Here is a 21,401-nt window from a genome sequence, read left to right on the forward strand (position 1 = left end):
CCCAGGGCACAGGCATTAAACCACTGGCCCATCTCCAGGTAAACATGAAACTCTGGTGAGCTGTTGAGGCCTCCGACCCCCAGAGCAGGCCTATTTCCCTACTAGCTTACTCCCGTTTTGGACAACTACTTAAAATCTTCACCACTCGCCACCCAGCTCCTTCTTTCTCTTCACTGGGAAACAACCCTGCCTCCTCCACCGTGAAATGGCCAAAGGCCATTGGCCAGCAGCGGAAGCCCCTGGCACCATATGTGTTAAGCTCCCGCCACCACAGCCAGCCTTCCCTCCTCCACGCCAGGGCAGCCGTGCCGGGGCCATCCCTTCCTGTCCTCAGGGCCTTGCTCTGAAGCCTCCATGTCCCCTCCGGCTCCAGCCTCCTCTGCTCCTTCCCAGTAGCATTTGAACTGCTTCAGTCACCTGCCTCATTCCTCCCCGCCTCTGCTAAGACTGCACTCACCCATGCTCCGCCCAGGCGCTGTACTGCCACTCTGCCGGTGCTCAGACCTGTCACTGGGCCCACATCCAGCTCCCCTGCACTTTATGCCATTTGACACCCGCTGGAGACCATCTTTCCTCCCACTCTCCAGAAATGGCGCCACCACTTACACAGTTGCATCAGGATCACCAGCGTCCCCCTGACTTACTCCTCCCTCCCCTGACCCCCATTCAAGTCTAGAACTTACTCCTCCGGGGCCACTGCTACTACCCCAGCGCAGTCCAACAGCATCCCCTGCTGGTATTGCTCATCTCGTCCCCGCCTGGCTCCCTCCAATACATGCTCCAGCTTGCTCTTCTAAACCACACCTGCTTAAAAGGCTTAAATGGCTTCCCAGTGTGTCAGGCTCAAGTCCAAATTCCCTGCTATAGCAGGCAAGAGCCTTTACCTTACTCATCTCTTTCCTCTGGAGCAACATCCAGTTCTCAAATGGGCTGTGGTCTCTTCTCTGGGCCTTCACACTAGCTGTTCCCTCTGCTTTGGGTGAACTGCTTATGCTTCAGGTCTGCCTTGAACATCAGTCACTCTCTCCAGGAAGCCTCACAGCAGTGAATTAGATCCTCCTACTGTGTGCTCCCAAAGCACTTACATGGTGTCTGGTACTTGTCACACTGCAGTGCAATGGCCTGCTTGCTGACCCCGTGCCCCCCTAAACTGTGTGCCATGAGAGCAGGAACTGCGTCTTGTGTATCAAGGAAGCCCCAGGATACAACACGGTGCACAGCACACACTAGGCATCCAAACATTTGTGTCCTGGAGAATGTTTCCAACACACTCTGCCCCAAATCATCAAAGACTATACCCGTGGCTTTCCGTTTTCCCTCGGGCAGAAGGATGGTTAGCTCCAGATTTGGTAAAAAGAGTTTCACAATGGCTTAAATGGACAAAAATCAATAAAAATGATCTATGAGATGGCTCCGTATAGCCACAGGCTTACACCAAACAAAATTAAAGAAGAAAATGTGTCAAGGCTCCAGGCGAAAGCTCAGCCACCGACAGATGACAAGGGAGATGTGAGGGCATCTTTTCAAAGGAGAAGACACTGACGCTAGCCGGCTCTCGGAAGTGGGGGTGGAGGGGGGCTGGGGCAGGGAGAGGAGGGGCCTGGACCCTAAACTTGCAAACAGGGACTAATAATCTCCTGCGCATCCGCAGGTGACAGAAGGGTTTTTTCTTTTGTTTGGAGTGTAGAGAATCAGAAAAAGAGAGCACAATTCTTCATCGGCCCAAAACTTTGTTGAGTATCAAAATATTTTCATTTTATTTCTGTATCATAAATTTGTAATTTTAACAACTTTGATCATTAGCTAATGTAGTAATACAAAAAACAAGGGAGAAAAAGATGTTAGTATTCATTTTCATAAAGTGCAGATTTAATCTTCAATTGTTTGCCTTAGTAAACATCTCATTTCAGATCTTCCCCTGCCACCACCCAAGGAGGGAGGGGGAGAGGCTATTTTTAATTTTCACTTAACAAACGTCTAACACCAAGAATCAATGAAAGATCCAATAAAGACGAGATTTTTTTGCAAATGTTTTTCTGGGTAAGATTTCTGAGGACAACAGTACTGAGGGTAAAATAACCTTTCATAATTAATATGAATACATACGATAAAATAGCAAGTACATAATTTAGACTGTCATGTTTGTTTTGCAATTTTTAGGTCTCCAATTATGAGAGAGAGACAAAACTGAACCAGAATGGTTACCTTCATGTGTGGCCACATGACTTTACTGAAGCTGTCTGAAGACATTCTCTGGTTTGGGCCCTTGCAAGAAGTCAATTCTCACACTCTCTTCCCAACTGCATAAAGTTGCTGTTTCGTCAGACGTTTATATTCAAATGGGCTTCTTATTTTACTCTACCATGTAAGGACTCGCATCTTTTTCAAAAGAATATTGCTAGCAACAGGGTTAACTGAAGAGTACTAATGGTTTAAGTTTGCCAAGTGCTTACCCCTGTGACAATATAAATATGCATTATTAAAGTTGTCTACTCAAGTATAAAATCTATGCAAAACCCTCATAATATAGGCAAAATGTTCAAAGGCCAAGAAAAAAATTTTTTTTTTTTTCTTTTACAAGAAAGTGCAACTGCAGGGTCTTTCGAATGATCTTCGAGACAGTTCTGCAGAAAACTTAGTAGTTTGGCTCAGAAAGTAGAGTTCCTCATGAGGAATCAAGGTTCTTCCTAGAAGAATACAAAGCAAAATCTCAGGCAGCATTCTGAAAATAAACCATTAGTTTGTGGCTACACAATGAGACAAACTGGGACTTAGACTAATGAAGGCTTTCGGATTAGCTGGGATGTGGCGAGAACTTGACAAGCTTTTTTCTCTTACTCCAGGATACCGGGCCGTGCTATAACGTTATATACGGTAGTTACAGCACTTGCTCCAACATGGATACAGGCATGAAGCTAATCAGAGGAGAAAATCAGAAGTGTTTTCATATGTTTCAGTGCTTTTTCAGGTCAGATCTTAATACTTTCAAATAAATCATTAAAAATATAACATTTTCTTTGCTACTTTCAGTATTTTACATAGTTAATAGATAACTGTGGTGAACGAGCTTGCTCCCCGCCGGCAGTGTCGCATCCTGCCCCCGGTCAGATGTTCAGCATTTGTTCGGCTGCTGCCAGATGGTAAAGGAAGTTTTCCGTTGCAGGTGGAAATCGTCTTTGCTTTAGCAACTCAAAATTGAGAACCAGCTTTTCTCCATCACCCGAAACTTCTGAAAATGGTGCCAGGTTGCTCAAGATTTCTCTTGTTTTTAGGGAAATATCCTTCAATAGAATGGGAAAATATGCAATATGTTAGCATTAAAAAATCTGAATAGTTGTTGCATTTGAATAGAATTCTTCCTGCTATTTAAAAAATTTTATCAGACTAACTTTATTATAAATTAGGAAAAATGAAATAAACTTAGAAAAATCAATATCATGGGTAATTTTTTTTAAAACCATTTGAGGCATTTTAAAGTGTCCAATTCCATGGCATTAAGTACATTCACAGTGTTGTGCAACAATCACTACTATCCATTTCCAGAACATTTTCATTATCCCAAACTGAAATTGTGTACTCACGAAATAACAAGGCCCTTCTCCCCGCCCCCCAGCCCCTGGTAACCACCATTCTACTTTTTGCCAGTGTTAATTTGCCTAGTCTGGGTACCTCATATAAGTGGAATCATACAATATTTGTCCCTTTGTGTCTGGCTTATTTCACTTAGCATAAGGTTTTCAAGGTCCATCCATGTTGTAGCACAGGTTAGAACTTCATTCCTTTTTAAGGCTGAATAATATTCCACTATCTGTATACACCACCATTTTGTTTATCCATTCATCCATGGATGGACATCTGGGTTGTTTTCACCTTTTGGCTATTGTTAATAGTGCTGCTATGAACAAGGGTGTACACATATCTATTTGAGCCCCTGCTTGCAATTGCTTTTGATGTATACCCAGAAGGAGAATTGCTGAATTTATGGTAATTCTATGTTTAACCTTTTGAGGAACCCTGCTACTGTTTTCAGAACGAACCTCTTCCTAAAGTCGTCTTCTGCCTGGGATAAGTAACCCGGCACCTGCCCCACAGGCTTCATCCTCTTCCCTGGCTGACATTCCTGTGGATGGCTGAGCACTCACCAGAGCTCTCACTAAAGTCACGTCTTGTTCTCGGTTTGCTGACATCCTCAAGTCAGTCAAATATCTCTGAACCCCTACAGCACGCCGGGCACTTTCATCACACTTTGTTGGTGTCCCTTCTTTTGCTGAGGAAGCCTGGCCCTGAGCTAACATCCGTGCCCATCTTCCTCTACTTTATACGTGGGACGCCTACCACAGCATGGCTTGCCAAGCGGTGCCAAGTCCACACCCGGGATCCGAACCAGTGAACCCCAGGCCACCGAGAAGCAGAATGTGCGCACTTAACCACTGTGCCACCGGGCCGGTCCCCTTCATCATACCTTATACAGAGTCACCTGTGTATCATTTTTACTCCATGAAAAACACAATTCAAAACTCAGAATTCACAACATTGTGAAGAGTCAGTGTTTTTACTCTAAGGTTGATGGAGTGATGGATGGCCAATGACGAGCCACGTAGTGGGAAAGGAGTCTCAGTGTTCAGGTCCTCAGGACAAGACCCGCCCACTCTTCCTGGCCACAGCTCGCCGGGCCACCAGCCCTGGACAGAAAGAGCAGTGCTGCTGGCGGGTCCCTGTCAAGCGCTGGGACCCCTCTCACCAGCACCCTTCAGCACACATCACCTCCTCAGAGAGCTCTGACCTGCTCTGTAATATTCTCGACCTCAGCCCCTCGTTCCTGTCACAGCATCCATTTATCACGGTTCACAACGATCCTGTTGTGTATATTACTCTCTGTCCATCTGCTCCACTAAAACACAGACCACGAGGGCGGGGGCTTTGCTCGCCCTGTAACCCCACTGCCCGTGCAATGCCTGACAAAGAGTCAGTGCCCAATAACTACTGCCTGAGTAAATGAATGGGCGAATGAAGAAAAGAGCCAGGTCTGACCAGGTGAGCAGGGCCTGCTTATCAGAGGTGCCCCCCAGGAGGCACAGGTGCAGACAGGGGGAGACAATCCTTCCTGGCCCCCAGCTCCCAGGCTATGAGACAAGCGTCTAGATGAGGCAGGGCCTGGGAGAGGCGAGGCTGGAAGGATCCCCACAGGAGAGGAGCAAGGAGCTGGGAATAGGCACCATGCACACAGGCAGCAGACAGGACAGGAGATGGGTGAGCTGTGGGGCAGAGGCGGGCTCCATCACCACATGGAGAGGCATAAAGAAAACCCATCTGCACCCCAGTCTGGCAAGGGGAGGGCAGAGGGGCCACATGACACTCTGGTCAGCTTGACACGTAGACCCCACAGAGGAACCCGCCCTGCAGCGTGTGGTACTAGAGTGTGAAGTCTGGCAGGGGTCTGACTATACGCTTACTGATGTCCTGGAGACAGCACATCAAAGCTAGATTAAGATGCTTGATCTAGTTCCCCACGCTCAGCAGCAACCTCCTCTCTACAATTTGTTCCTTCATGAAAATTCTGCTAGGAGGAGACAATGCACTGGCCAGCCCAGAAAAGCATTCAGATCACCTGGCAGTTATATTTCTCACTATGAAAGCTTGGCTTCAGCACCAGCCCCCTGTATATGTGTTCCCAGAGCCTGATAACTGACCAGCCATGGCAGCCCCACCCGCTGGCCTCTCCAGTCACTTCACTCCGTCTGTGGGTACCGCAGGTAGCGAGCAGCTGTCTGCCACATGCCACCCAGTGGCGCCGCTTCAGGACTCTGAGTAAGTCAGAACATCAAGAATTACCTGAATAACTTGGCTGTCTGATTTCTCTGGATCTTCTGCAGACTGAACAATTAGCTGACCAATCTCTTTGTGCAGTTTGCCCATTGTCATGGCCTCTGGTGAGATCAAGAAGAATATGTTGTATGAATATTTAGTAGTTTACATAATAAAAAATAATCATGCCATCTATCTGAAAACGTGAAAGAGCATACAGGTGGAATTTTCAAAAGGCAAGTGACAATGCCGCACATTTCTGTCTTATTTCTTTTTTTTTTATTAAGATTATGATAGATTACAGCCTTGTGAGATTTCAGTTGTACATTATTGTTAGTCTTGTTGTGGGTACACCACTTCCCCCTTTGTGCCCTCCCGTCACCCCCCCTTTTCCCTGGTAACCACCGATCAGTTCTCCTTGTCTATATGTTAACTTCCACCTATGAGTGGGGTCATATATACTTCGTCTTTCTCTGTCTAGCTTATTTCACTTAGCATAATACCCTCGAGGTCCATCCATGTTGCTGTGAATGGACCAATTTTGTCCTTTTTTATGGCTGAGTAGTATTCCATTGTGTATATATACCATATCTTCTTTATCCAATCATCAGTTTCTGGGCATTTAGGTTGGTTCCACATCTTGGCTATTGTAAATAATGCTGCGATGAACACAGGGGTGCAAAGGACTCTTGGGATTTCTGATTTCAGGTTCTTAGGACAGATACCCAGTAGTGGGATGGCTGGGTCATAAGGTATTTCTATTTTTAAGTTTTTGAGATATCTCCATACTGTTTTCCATAGTGGCTGTACTAGTTTGCATTCCCACCAACAGTGTATGAGGGTTCCTTTTTCTCCACAACCCAACATTTGTCGCTCTTGGTTTTGGATGTTTTTGCCAATCTAACGGGGGTAAGGTGATATCTTAGTGTAGTTTTGATTTGCATTTCCCTTATGATTAACGATGATGAACATTTTTTCATGTGTCTATTGGCCATACTTATATCTTCTTTGGAGAAATGTCTGTTCATGTCCTCTGCCCATTTTTTGATCGGGTTGTTTGTTTTTTTGTTGTTAAGCTGTGTGAGTTCTTTGTATATTATGGAGATTAAGCCTTTGTCGGATAAGTGGCTTGTAAATATTTTTTCCCAATTAGTGGGCTGTTTTTTTGTTTCAATCCTGTTTTCCCTTGCCTTGAAGAAGCTCTTTAGTCTGATGAAATCCCATTTGTTTATTTTGTCTATTGTTTCCCTCAACTGAGGAGTTACAGTGTCCGAAAAGATTCTTTTGAAACTGATGTCAAAGAGTGTATTGCCTATATTTTCTTCTAGAAGACTTATTGTTTCAGGCCTAATCTTAAGGTCTTTGATCCATTTTGAGTTTATTTTGGTGTGTGGTGAAAAAGAACGGTCAATTTTCAATCTTTTGCATGTGGCTGTCCAGTTTTCCCAGCACCATTTGTTGAAGAGACTTTCTTTTCTCCAATGTAGGCCCTCCGCTCCTTTGTCGAAAATTAGCTGTCCATAGATGTGTGGTTTTATCTCTGGGCTTTCACATCTGTTCCATTGATCTGTGGACCTGTTTTTGTACCAGTACCATGATGTTTTGATCACTGTAGCTTTGTAGTATGTTTTGAAATCGGGGATTGTGATTCCTCTGGCTTTGTTTTTCTTACTCAGGATTGCTTTAGGAATTCGCGGTCTTTTGTTGCCCCATATGAATTTTAGGATTCTTTGTTCAATTTCTGAAAAGAATGCCCTTGGGATTCTGATTGGGATAGCGTTGAATCTGCAGATTGCTTTAGGTAGTATGGACATTTTAACTATGTTTATTCTTCCAATCCATGTGCATGGAATGTCTTTCCATCTCTTTATGTCATTGTCAATGTCTTTCAAGAAAGTCTTGTAGTTTTCATTGTATAAATCCTTCACTTCCTTAGTTAAATTTATCCCAAGGTATTTTATTCTTTTCGTTGCGATTGTGAATGGGATTGAGTTCTTTTTCTGTTAGTTCATTGTTAATGTATAGAAATGCTACTAATTTATGTATGTTGATTTTATACCCTGCCACTTTGCTGTAGTTGTTGATTGTTTCTAATAGTTTTTCTGTGGATTCTTTGGGGTTTTCTATATATAAGATCATGTCGTCTGCAAACAGCAAGAGTTTTACTTCTTCATCATTACCTACTTGGATTCCTTTTATTTCTTTTTCCTGCCGAATTGCTCTGGCCAACACCTCCAGTACTATGTTGAATAGGAGTGGTGAAAGTTGGCACCCTTGTCTTGTTCCTGTCCTCAGAGAGATGGCTTTCAGTTTTTGTCCATTGAGTATGATGTTGGCAGTGGGTTTGTCATATATGGCCTTTATTATGTTGAGGTACTTTCCTTCTATACCCATTTTATTGAGGGTTTTTATCATAAATGGATGTTGGATCTTGTCGAATGCTTTCTCTGCATCTGTTGAGATGATCATGTGGTTTTTGTTTCTCAATTTGTTAATGTAGTGTATCACGTTGATTGACTTGCAGATGTTGAACCATCCCTGTGTCCCTGGTATAAATCCCACTTGATCATGGTGTATAATCTTTTTGATGTACTGCTGTATTTGGTTTGCCAGAATTTTGTTGAGGATTTTTGCATCTATGTTCATCAGTGATATCGGTCTGTAGTTCTCCTTCTTTGTGTTGTCCTTACCAGGTTTGGGGATCAGAGTGATGTTGGCTTCATAGAATGTGTTAGGGAGTACTCCATCTTCCGCAATTTTCTGGAATGGAATAGTTTGAGAAGGATAGGTATTAAATCTTCTTTGAATGTTTGGTAGAATTCTCCAGAGAAGCCATCTGGTCCTAGACTCTTGTTTTTGGGGAGGTTTTTGATTACTGTTTCTATTTCTTTGCTTGTGATTGGCCTATTCAGATTCTCCATTTCTTCCTGATTCAGTTTGGGGAGGTTGTAGGAGTCTAGGAATTTGTCCATTGCTTCTAGGTTGTTCAATTTGTTGGCATATAGTTTTTCATAGTATTCTCTTATGATCCCTTGTATTTCATTGGTATCTGTTGTGATTTCTCCTCTCTCATTCCTAATTTTATTTATTTGAGATTTCTGTCTTCTTTTCTTGGTGAGTCTGGCTAAGGGTTTGTCGATTTTGTTAATTTTTTCAAAGAACCAACTCTTTGTTTCATTGATCCTTTCTACTGTCTTTTTTGTTTCAATATCATTTATTTCTGCTCTTATTTTTATTATTTCCCTCCTTCTGCTGACTCTGGGCTTTGTTTGTTCTTCTTTTTCTAATTCTGTTAGGTGTCGTTTGAGGTTGCTTATGTGAGCTTTTTCTTGTCTAGTGAGGTGAGCCTGTATTGCAATGAATTTCCCTCTTAGGACTGCTTTTGCTGCATCCCAAATGATTTGGTATGTCGTGTTCTCATTTTCATTTGTCTCCAGATAATGCTTGATTTCTTCTTTAATTTCTTCAATAATCCATTGTTTGTTCAGAAGCGTGTTGTTTAGTCTCCACATTTTTGCACCTTTCTCTGCTTTATTCTTGTAGTTGATTTCTAGTTTCATAGCATTATGATCAGAAAAGATGCTTGATATTATTTCAACTCTCTTGTATTTATTGATGCATGCTTTGTTTCCCAAAATATGGTCTATCCTTGAGAATGTTCCATGCGCACTTGAGAAGAATGTGTAACCTGCTGTTTTTGGATGAAGTGTTCTATATATATCTATTAAGTCCATCTCATCTAATTTTTCATTTAATTCTATAATTTCCTTGTTGATTTTCTGTCTGGATGTTCTGTCTTATTTCTTAAACACAGATATGATGACATGCTAGAACATAAGACATAATCATGATTTGTACACTTCATGTCCAAAACAAAAACACACCAATACCAATCCCAATTTCTCCTTCAACCTACCTCATAAGGATTTTTATCTTTTCTTTCTAGACAAAACCTAATGAAAACTTCTGACCACAAATAAGTTGTGACTGGAAGCCAGGAGCCTGTCCAGGTCTTTACAGTTAAGAATTCAAGTTTATCTTTCTGGTGGGGATACAGTAAAAGCAGCACTTCCTGTCAGCTCTACAGAAGCCAGCAGAACATTCAGTCTGTAAAGGCTCTTAGAAATGAGCAAAGGAAACAACCACACATTCATTATATATATTGCTATTTTCTGCAGCAAAGAGAGTAACAGAAATTTCTGTTTGTCACTCCAAGGGACAAACTCCATTTGGATGGTGCTGACCAGGACGAGCCCATTTTATACACTCAGAGCAACAGAGGGCAGCAGGGACATGGCTGGTCCTAGCACTTCAGCAATTTAAGTGGCCCTGGCAGAAGCTAGTTTTCTGTCGCTTTGGCTTTACAAAAGGCAGTATCTCCTCAAGATCTGATTCCGTATTTTGAATTTTTCACCATGAGTATGCATTATATGTTTATAATTTCAACACAAATTAAAAGAAAACTAACTCTGGGGGCCGGCCCCATAGCATAGTGGTTGAGTTCATTGCACTCTGCTTCCATGGCCCGGGCTCACAGGTTTGGATGCCAGTCACAGACCTACATCACTCGCCAGCCATGCTGTGTCAGTGACCCACATATTAAGTGGAGGAAGATCAGCACAGATGTTAGCTCAGGGCTAATCTTCCTCAAGCAAAAAAATGAGGAAGACTGGCAATAGATGTTAGCTCAAAGCTAATCTTCCTCAGCAAAATAAAAAAAAAGAAAAGAAAAGAAAACTAGTTCTGGTTCTATTAATTTGAAATTACTAGATAAAATCTCACATAATCAGAATCTATCTGACAAAAATCCCTAACTAGCATTCAGCTGCTCTCACTTTAAGGAGAAAAAGAAAGGATAATATAAAAGCTGTTATATTCCCCTCTAAACCAATGCCTCAGTAATGCCTTGGACTCAACACACACTTAACCCAATCTTTACCACTTTATATAGCTGTAACTTAGAACAATTTAAAGTTTCACAGAGACGACACTATGACACTAGAACACATTTTCTTTCTTTCTTTCTTTTTTTTTGCTGAATAAGATTTTCCCTGAGCTAACATCTGTTCCAATCTTCCTCTATTTGTATATGGGTTGCCACCACAACATAGCCGCTGATGAATGGTGGAGGTCCATGCCTGGGAACCGAAGCTGGGACGCTGAAATGAAGTGTGCCAAACTTAAATCACTAGGCCATGGGGCCAGCCCCTAGAAAACCTTTTCTTGATTAGCTCCAAGAATACATTTATCCCTTGTGCTTATTGAGACAGCCTTCAAAAAGATTTTCCACACAGGAGTCATACTGGACCCTTGAGTAGTGGTAAATGTTCACATTTAGTCTTTGATACTCCTTCCTTCAGGAGGTGGAGCCTAATTCTTCTCCCTTAATGATTTGCTTCCAGCAAGTAGAATATGGAGGATGTGATGGTGTATGACTTCTGAGATGAGGTCATAGACGGCACTGTGGTCTCCCCTAGCTCTTGGATCACTGGCTCTTGGGGAAGCCAGCTGTCACATCATGAGAACACTCGAGAGGCCCATGTGGGGAGGCCGCCTGCCAAACGCCATGTGAGTTAGCTTGGAAGTGGATCCTCTGATCCCAGTCAAGCCTTCGGATGACTGTAGCCCTGGGAACATCTTGAGCGAACCTCACGAGACCCTGAGCCAGACCCTCCCAGCTCAGTCGCTCCTGGATTCCTGCCCATCAAAACTGTGAGATAATAAATATTTGTTGTCTTCAATCACTAAGTTTAGAAGTGATCTGTTATGCAGCTATAGATAATTAATACACCTTGTTTGAACAGAACAGTGGAGAAACAAGGTGAACAGACTGTCTTACTAACATATCCTGTGCAGCAGAAGCACCCGGGCAGTATCACTAACGTGGCTGGTCTATGAGAATAAGTGCTGTGTTCAGACACAGAAGAATCCCTCCAGCGTTGCCAGAGCAGGTTACGCAGGCCCTCAAATACTGATTGTAGATGATCAGCCTAAAGAATACAACTGCCTGACTTACATCTTGTGTCAACAACAGAACAGAACAGAACAGAACAGAGAACTAACCTTTCGCAAGTGGAGCAATGGTAATCTCACTATCTGCCAGATTCACAAACACGTCATAGAGGTCTGGTCTACTGCTCACCTCCAGGTCTACAAAGCCAGCGATGTAACCTGCGTCACAAAGAGGACCAACATTACTGCAGGAGGAAGACATCATATTGTGAACACATCAAAAGAAAACTAGCAGCCAGCCCAGTGGCATAGTGGTTAAGTCTGCGTGCTTTGCTTTGGCGGCAGGGTTTGCGGATGCAGATCCCAGGTGTGGACCTAGTGCTACTCGTCAAAACCACGCTGTGGCGGCATCCCACAGAAAATAGAGGAAGACTGGCACAGATGTTAGCTCAGCGACAATCTTCCTCAAGCAAAAAGAGGAAAACTGGCAACAGATGTTAGCTCAGGGCCAATTTTCCTTACACACATACACAAAAAGAGAGAATTGGGTCTGAAAGCTCATCAGCTGCTTTCTGTCACTGCTTTATTTATTCAGGGTGCATTAGCTGTGCCCTGTGGTATTTATTAAGACTACATTATGGTCAACTGCCTGAAGGAACTCACAACTCAAAATGTTCTAAAACTAGACTCCAGTGTCAGGAAGAAGGCTGAAGTAAAGCGTTTACTTTTGAGTTGCTGCTATTCAGGTCAAGAATGACAGACAAGGCGGACGGTGGCAAGGACTCCCTTGACCAGTGTTCTCCCTTTAGGTCCTCCTCTCCAAGAAATCAAAATCAAACACCCGGGTTTCTCAGGGTAACATGGTGGAAACAGTATCATCATCTTCCAATTTCAGATATGATACAATAAATGCCAAAGGAATCAGGGCAACTCAAGAATTAGCAGACCTTTGAAACTGGTGTTAAGATAATAGTTCTCAGACTTTTTGGATTTTACAGAAGAGTAGAATAAAAATAATTTTTTTAGCCTGAAAAGAAATGCTAAAGGTACTTACTTAAGTGGTAAAGAAAAGAACACAAATAAGAAAATTATCAAAAAAACCCCACAAAACAATAAAATCACTGGTAAAGGCAAACATACAGTAAGGGTAGCAGATCAACCACCTATGAAGCTAATATGAAGGTCAAAAGACGAAAATACTAAAATTATCTATAAGAAGGTAACACATACACACCAAAAAAAGAGGTTAAATATGACACCAAAAACATAAAATGTGGGAGGAGGGGAGTAAAAGAGTAGAGCTTTCAGCAAGAGGCCAAACTTAAGAGACCATCAACTTAATATAGATCGCTATTTACGTAGGTTATTCTTTATGAACCTCATGGCAATCAGAAACCAGAAACCTCTAATAAATACACAAAAAATTAAGAGAAAGGAACCCAAACATAATACTAAAGAAAGCCATCAAACCACAAGGGAAGAGAGCAAGAGAAGAAGAACACAGAAGAACTACTACAACAGCCAGAGAAAAAGTAACAAAATGATAATAAGTACATTCTTAACAATAGCTACTTTAAATGGCAATGGACTAAGTGCTCCTGCCAAAAGGCAGAGAGTGGCTGATTGGATTAAAAAACAAGATCCATACATATGCTGCATACCAGAGAGACACTTTGGACCTAAAGACACTCACAAACTCAAAGTGAAGGGGTGGAAAAAGATACTCCATGCAAATGGCAGTGAAAAGAAAGCTGGGGTAGCAATACTTATATCAGACAAAATAGACTTTAAAACAAAAACGGTAACAAGAGACAAAGAAGGACACTACATAATGATAAAGGGTACAATCCAACAAGAGGATATAACACTTGTAAATATCTATGCAACCAACATAGGAGCACCTAAATATATAAAGCAATTATTAACAGACATAAAAGGAGAAATAACAACACAGTAATAGCAGGGGACTGTAACACTGCACTGACACCAATGGATAGATCATCTGAACAGAAGATCAATAAGGAAACACTGGCCTTAAATGACGCAGTAGACCAGGTGGACTTAGTAAATATATAGAGAACACTCCATCCAAAACCCACAGAATACACATTCGTTTCAAAGGCACATGGCACATTCTCCAGGATAGATCACATATTAAGCCACAAAACAAGTCTCAATAAATTTAAGAAGACTGAAATAATACCAAGCATCTCTTCTGACTACAATGGTATGAAACTAGAAATCAACTACAGGAAGAAAACTGGAAAAGCCACAAACGTGGAGATTAAACAAAGTGCTACTGAACAACGATTGGGTAATGAAGAAATCAAATGAGAAATAAAAAAATACCTACAGACAAATGAAAATGAAAATATGACATGCCAAAATGTATGTGATACAGCAAAAGTGCTTCTAAGAGGGAAGTTTATAGCAATACAGGCCTACCTCAACAAACAAGAAAAATCCCAAACAACCTAACAGTGCACCTAAAGGAACTGGAAAAAAAGGAACAAACAAAGCCCACAAATCAGCAGAAGGAAGGAAATAATAAAACTCAGAGCAGAAAAAAATGAAATAGAGACTTAAAAAGTAGGAAAAAAATCAATGAAACTAAGAGCTGGTTCTTTGAAAAGATTAAAAAAATTGACAAAACTTTAGCCAGACTTAACAAGAAAAAAAGAGAGAAGGCTAAAATAAAATCAGAAATGAAAGAGGAGTAATTAAAACACAGACCTCAGAAATATCAAAGATTGTAAGAGAATACTATGAAAAACTATATGCCAACAAATTTGATAATCTAGAAGAAATGGATAAATTCTTAGAATCATATAACCTTCCAAAATGGAAGCAAGAGGAAACAGAGAATTTGAATAGGCCAATCACCAGTAAGGAGATCAAAACAGTAATGAAAACCTCCCAAAAAATAAAAGCCCAGTACCAGACAGCTTCCCTGGTGAATTCTACCAAAAATTCAAAGAAGACTTAATACCTAGCCTTCTCAAACTCTTCCAAAAAACTCAAGATGGGGGAACCTTCTTAACTCATTCTACGAGGTCAACATTACCCTGATACCAAAACCAGACCGGTACAACACAATAAAAGAAAATCACAGGCCAATATCACACATGAACATCGATGCAAAAATCCTCAACAAAATACTAGCAAATTGCATAGAATACATTAAAAAGATCATACACCATGATCAAGTGGGATTTATTCCAGGGATGGTTCAACATCTGGAAATCAGTCAACATGATACACCACATTAACAAAACAAAAAATAAAAAACACATGATCGAGGCCGGCCTGGTGACACATTGGTTAAGTTCCCATGTTCTACTTTAGCAGCCCAGGGTTTGCCAGTTCAGATCCTGGGTGCGGACATGGCGCCGCTTGGCAAGCTATGCTGTGATAGGCGTCCCACGTATAAAGTAGAGGAAGACGGGCATGGATGTTAGCTCAGGGCCAGTCTTCCTCAGCAAAAAGAGGATGATTGGCAGTAGATGTTAGCTTAGGGCTAATTTTCCTCAAAAAAAAAAAAACATTGTCATCTTAATAGAGGCAGAGAAAAGCATTTGACAAGATATAGCACCCATTTATGATAAAAACTCTGCATAAAATGGGTATAGAAGGAAAATATCTCAACATAATAAAGGCCATATATGACAAATCCACAGCTAATAAAATACTCAAAGGAGAAAAATTGAAAGCTATCCCTCTAAGAACAGGAACCAGACAAGGATGCCCACTTTCACTCTTATTTAACACAGTACTGGAAGTCCTAGCCAGAGGAATCAGGCAAGAAAAAGAAATAAAAGGGATCCAAATTGGAAACGAAGAAGGGAAAGTGTCACCATTGGCAGATGACATGATTTCATATATAGAAAACGCTAAAGAATCCACCAAAAAACTTTTAGAAATAATAAATGAATAGGTAAAGTGGGAGGATACAAAATCAACATACAAAAATCAGTTGCGTTTCTACACGCTAACAACAAAGTAGCAGAAAGAGAAATTAAGAATACAATTGCAACAAAAAGAATAAAATACCTAGGAATAAATTTAACCAAAGAGGTGAAACACCTGTACACTGAAAACTATAGAACATTGCTGAAAGAAACTGAAGAACACACAAAGAAATGGAAAGATATTCTGTGCTCTTGAATTGGAAGAATCAACATAGTTAAAATGTCCATATTTCCTAAAGCAATCTACAGGTTCAATGCAATCCCTATTAAAGTTCCAACAACATTTTTCACAGAAATAGAGCAAAGAATTCTAAAATTTATATGCAGCAACAAAAGACCCCAAATAGCCAAAGCAATCCTGAGAAAAAAGAACTAAGCTGGAGGGGCTGGCCCCGTGGCCAAGTGTTTGGGTTCACACTCTCTGCTTCGTCAGCCCAGGGTTTCGCCGGTTCAGATCTTGGGTGCGGACATGGTGCCGCACATCAGGCCATGCTGAGGCAGCATCCCACATGCCACAACTAGAAGGACCCGCAACTAAAACATACATCTATGTACTGGAGGGATTTGGTGAGAAAAAGCACGGGGGAATAAAAAAACAAAGCTGGAGGTATCACACTCCTTGATTTCAAAATATATTACAAAACTGTAGTAATCAAAACAGCATGATACTGGCACAAAACCAGAAACACAGATCAATGGAACAGAATCGAGAGCCCAGAAATAAACCCACACCTCTATGGACAGTTAATTTTTGACAAGGGAACCAAGAACATACAATGGAGAAATGAAAATCTCTTCAATAAATGGTGCTGGGAAAACTGGACAGCCACATGAAAAAGAATGAAAGCAGACCATTATCTTACACCATACACAAAAATTAACTCAAAATGGATTAAAGCCTTGAATGTAAGATCTGAAACCATGAAACTTCTAGAAGAAAACAGGCAGTACACTCTTCAACATCGGTCTTAGCAGCATACTTTCAAGTACCATGTCTGACAAGGCAAGGGAAAAAATAAACAGAGACCACATCAAACTACAAAGCTTCTGCACAGCAGAGAAAACCATCAACAAAATGAGAAGACAACCAAACAATAGGGAGAAGATATTTGCAAACCATGTATCTGATAAGGGGTTAATATCCAAAATACATAAAGAACTCATACAGCTCAACAACAAAAAAACTAACAACCCAACTAAAAAATGGGGAAAAGATTCAAACATTTTTCAAAAGAAGATATACAGATAGCCAATAGGCACATGAAAAGATGTCCAACATCATTAATTATCAAGGAAATGCAAATCAAAACTAAAATGACATATCACCTCATGCCCACCAGAATGGCTATAATTAACAGACAAGAAATAACAATGTTGGAGAGGATGTGGAGAAAAGGGAACCCTCATACACTGTTGGTGGGAGTGCAAACTGGTGCAGCCACTATGGAAAACAGTATGGAGATTCCTCAAAAAATTAAGAATAGAACTACCACATGATCCAACTATTCCACTGCTGGGTAATTATCCAAAGAACATGGAAACATGAATGTGTAAAGATACATGCATCCCTACCTTCATTGCAGCATTATTCACAATAGCCAAGACTCGGAAACAACCTAAGTGCCCATCAAGGGACGAATGGATAAAGAAGATGTGGTGTGTATATATATATACAGTAGAATTCTACTCAGCTATAAAAAAAAGTTGAAATCTTGCCATTTGTGACAACGTGGATGGACCTTGAGGGTATTATGCCAAGTGAAATCAGACGGAGAAAGTCAGATACCGTAGGATCTCAGTCATAAATAGAAGATAAAAACAAAAACAACAAACACATAGATACAGAGATTAGACTGGTGGTTATCAGAGGGGAAGGGGGAAAGAGACAGGCCAAAGGGGGTGACTGGACACATGTGTACGGTGATGGACGGTAATTAGTCTTTGGGTGGTGAACATGATGTAACCTACACAGCAATCAAAATATAATAATGTATACCTGAAATTTATGTTATAAACCAATGTTACCTCAATTAAAAAGAAAAAAATTTTTTGAGGACCAATTCATCATTGCTAAAGTTTTACTTTACCAAGTGAAGGCATGTAAAACACAACAGCAACAGAGACAAAAGCTTACCACAGAGCACCCAGACACAGACTCACTCATGTATGAGAAAACATAACACATGATAGAAATGATTTTGCTGATTACTGGAGAAAGGAGGACACTATTTAATAAGTGTTCCTGGGCCAAGTGGCTATCCAAATGGAAAAAAGTAACATCAGATCCCAAACTCACACTCTACCAAAAAAGTAATTCCAGGTGGATTAAGCACTTAAATGGGGAAGAAAAAAATTTTTACAAGAAAATATAGGAGAATATTTTTCTACTCTTGGAATAGAAATTTTCTTTTTTTTTCCTTTTCTTTTTTTTTGAGGAAGATTAGCCCTGAGCTAACTACTGCCAATCTTCCTCTTTTTGCTGAGGAAGACTGGCCCTGAGCTAACATCCATGCCCATCTTCCTCTACTTTATATGTGGGACGCCTGTCACAGCATGGCTTTTGCCAAGCGGTGCCATGTCTGCACCCAGGATCTGAACCGGCGAACCCCAGGCTGCCGAAGCGGAACGTGCGAACTTAACTGCTGCACCACCGGGCTGGCCTGGAATAGAAATTTTCTTAAAATATAAAAACTAAAATCATAAAAGAAAAATCTAACAAATTCTAACATATTAAAATTAAGATTTCTATTCATCAAAAGATGAGAAAGAAAAAAAGTCTTCAAACACAGATAATTTTGAAGCATATATAACCAACAATGGATTCATATCCTGAATATATAAAGAACTTCTATGAATCAATTAAAAAAAACAACAACCCAGGGACTGGCCCCATGGCCAAGTGGTTAAATTCATGTGTTCTGCTTCAGCGGCCCAGGTGTCACTGGTTTGGATCCTGGGCGTGGACACGGCACCACTGGTCAGGCCACACTGAGGCAGCATCCCACATGCCACAACTAGAAGGACCCACAACTAAAAATATACAACTATATACTGGGGGGCTTTGGGGAGAAAAAGGGAAAATAAAATCTTAAAAATAAAAAACCAACCCAATGGAAAAATGAGTAAAAGATAACAGTCATTTTGCAGAAGAAGAAGCACAAATGACAAAAACACAGAAATATGCTTTACCTCATTAGGAATCAGGAAAATGCAAATTAAAATGACAAGGAAATATCACTATATAGCCACCAAGTTGGCAAAGACTTTAAAGTCTGATAGTACCAAGTGTTACTGGGGTCAGGAAACAATGGGGTCCCTGCTACACTACTAGTGGGAGTGTAAACTGGTGCAATCCCTGAGGAAAACACCCGGCATTATCCAGCGGCTTGAGGATGTGCATCTCATAACCGAGAAACTCTACCCCCCAGCGTATAACCTAGAGAGAATCCTGCATATGTGCACCAAGAGACCCATAAAAAGAATGCTCACGGCAGCATTGTTTTAAAAGTGACTAACAAGAAAAGTCCAAAGGAACAGACTATGGTAACAGCATTTAACGGAATCCCATACAGCAACGAAAATGAATGAGACTACAGATATCCACATGAACACAGATGAATTCCAGAAAAATATTAAATACTAAGCAAAACAAAACAAAAAACCCCACAATAGGCCACAGAAGAATTCATCCATCGTGAGTCCATATATACAAAGTTAGTTTAGTAAAACTAAACAATCTGTTGTTTAAAGATTTTATTTTTTCCTTTTTCTCCCAAAGCCCCCCATACATAGTTGTATATTCTAGCTGTGGGTCCTTCTAGTTGTGGAATGCAGGACGCCGCCTCATCATGGCCTGATGAGCGGTGCCATGACTGCGCCCAGGATCCGAACCAGCAAAACCCTGGGCTGCCACAGTGGAATGCGTGAACTTAACCACTTGGCCACAGGGCCGGCCCCCCATCTGTTGTTTAGAGATATGTATTTACGTGCATGTGGCCAGAGGAGGGGAGTAAGGAAAAACGGTGGAATGAGATCAGAAGGCACAGTGGGTGCTCCCAAGTACTGACAATATTCTACTTTTTCATCTCTCTGGTGAGTCCACAAGTGTTTATTTTTTATAACTTGCAGAAATATTACATATTATTTTATATGTAAGAAGTACCTCACAGTGGAACAATAACAAAATCCCCTAGCATCTATTCGTCATCATCTTATCAAAGGAACTTTTAAGACCACAGAAGTATATAGGGCCTTATATTTAAAAAAACAAGGACAAAAAATGGTATCACTATCAAGTTACGATTCCTGTAGGCATAAGTAATACTGTATTATTAAATTATTCCCAGAATCTTATTATTGAAAATTATTATACAAGTATAACAACATCACTTAAAAATAACTTATTTTTTTCTTTGAGAAAAAATAAGGAAAGGCTCAAAATAAAATCTAAATCAAATCACTAATAGGGAAACTTTTAACTCCGTTTTTTCTTTTTTTTTTTTTTTTGCTGAGGAAGATTCACCCTGAGCTAATATCTTTGCCAATCTTCCTCTTCTTTTGCTTGAGGAAGATTAGCCCTGAGCTAACATCTGTGCCAATCTTCTTCTATTTTATATGTGGGCTGCCACCACAGCATGGCTGATGAGTGGCGTAGGTCTGCCCCTGGGATCCAAACCCAGGAACCTGGGCTGCCAAAACAGAGGGTGTTAAACTTAACCACTATGTCACAGGGCCGGCCTCATAACAGGGAACCTTTTAAGATAAGAACTTTACAAAATTAAAAGTAAACTGCATTTTGGTGATGGTTGCACAACAATGTGAACATACCTAATGCCACTGAACTATACACTTAAAAATGATTAATACGGCAAATTTTATGTTATGTGTACTTTACCACAATTTTTTTTAATTAAAAAACCTTTTTTTAAGAAGAAAAAATTGGTTGCATTCGCCAAAGAAATAATAAACGATCAGTATTCCCCTGAGAAATGTGAGTGTGTGCATGCACACACACGAAACCACGACAACCCTGGTTAAGCCGAGTCTGTCCTCCCCTGGGAGCCTGGGGTCTACCTGGGCACAACTGCAGGGCTTCCAGCTCGTCAGCATTGAGGTGTACGTAGGAGTGAAGTATGGTCCAGTCCTGGCGATGCCACACCAGGGCAGGCAGGGTCCTGGGGAACGAAGGTGAGAACTCAAATGGCTGCTGGCCCGCACCTCAGGGACTCAGCCTGCCCCCTTCCGTCGCCCTCCCGAGGACGATGTGACCGGGGTGGAGTCGTAAAGCTATCAGAGGCAGAAGGGAGACCAACCCCTAACTGTGCCAACGCCTCCAAGCTTCAAATTAAAGTCCTGCAACACTTTCAACTCTGCTTTTGGGTCAGATTAGCTACAAGAAGCTCGAGGTGAAGTTTCAAAAGCTCTCCATGGAGTCACAGAGCGACGCTTCTGGTCTCCTCCAGACACTCACTCTGCGGCCTGCATGGAGACCGGGTCTGAGGGAAAACGCCAAAGCGAGCCCTGCAAGCAAGACACTTTTTTTGCTGTCTCTCATTTTATATTTAAAATTCCAGTCAAACTTGCAAACCACTTTGTGTTTGTTTTTATACAAAATAGGTTTTCTTCAAAAAAAATTGCCAGCAAAACAGCTGTTGTGGTAAGATGCACCAAATTTAT

At 41.2% G+C, this 21,401-nt stretch overlaps 1 protein-coding gene across 5 annotated transcripts in view; it reads right to left on the reverse strand.

Annotated features, from left to right (window-relative positions):
* Positions 1 to 1,729: 1,729 nt before the first annotated feature.
* Positions 1,730 to 21,401, reverse strand: part of DENND10 (DENN domain containing 10) — a 29,428-nt gene continuing 9,756 nt past the window's right edge. For 4 of the 5 annotated variants that reach the window (XM_070260115.1, XM_023638548.2, XM_023638526.2 and 1 more), the window contains 4 exons: positions 20,799 to 20,899; positions 11,869 to 11,976; positions 5,833 to 5,927; positions 1,730 to 3,281 (listed from right to left, as the gene is read on the reverse strand). In XM_070260115.1, the coding sequence (XP_070116216.1) occupies positions 3,105 to 3,281; positions 5,833 to 5,927; positions 11,869 to 11,976; positions 20,799 to 20,899 (481 nt within the window). In that variant the 3' untranslated portion in view covers positions 1,730 to 3,104. The remainder of the gene's footprint in view (positions 3,282 to 5,832; positions 5,928 to 11,868; positions 11,977 to 20,798; positions 20,900 to 21,401) is intronic. The other variant, XM_023638540.2, reaches the window with a different exon arrangement.

Source organism: Equus caballus, chromosome 1 (genome assembly GCF_041296265.1).
Source record: "Equus caballus isolate H_3958 breed thoroughbred chromosome 1, TB-T2T, whole genome shotgun sequence".
Lineage (NCBI taxonomy): Eukaryota > Metazoa > Chordata > Mammalia > Perissodactyla > Equidae > Equus > Equus caballus.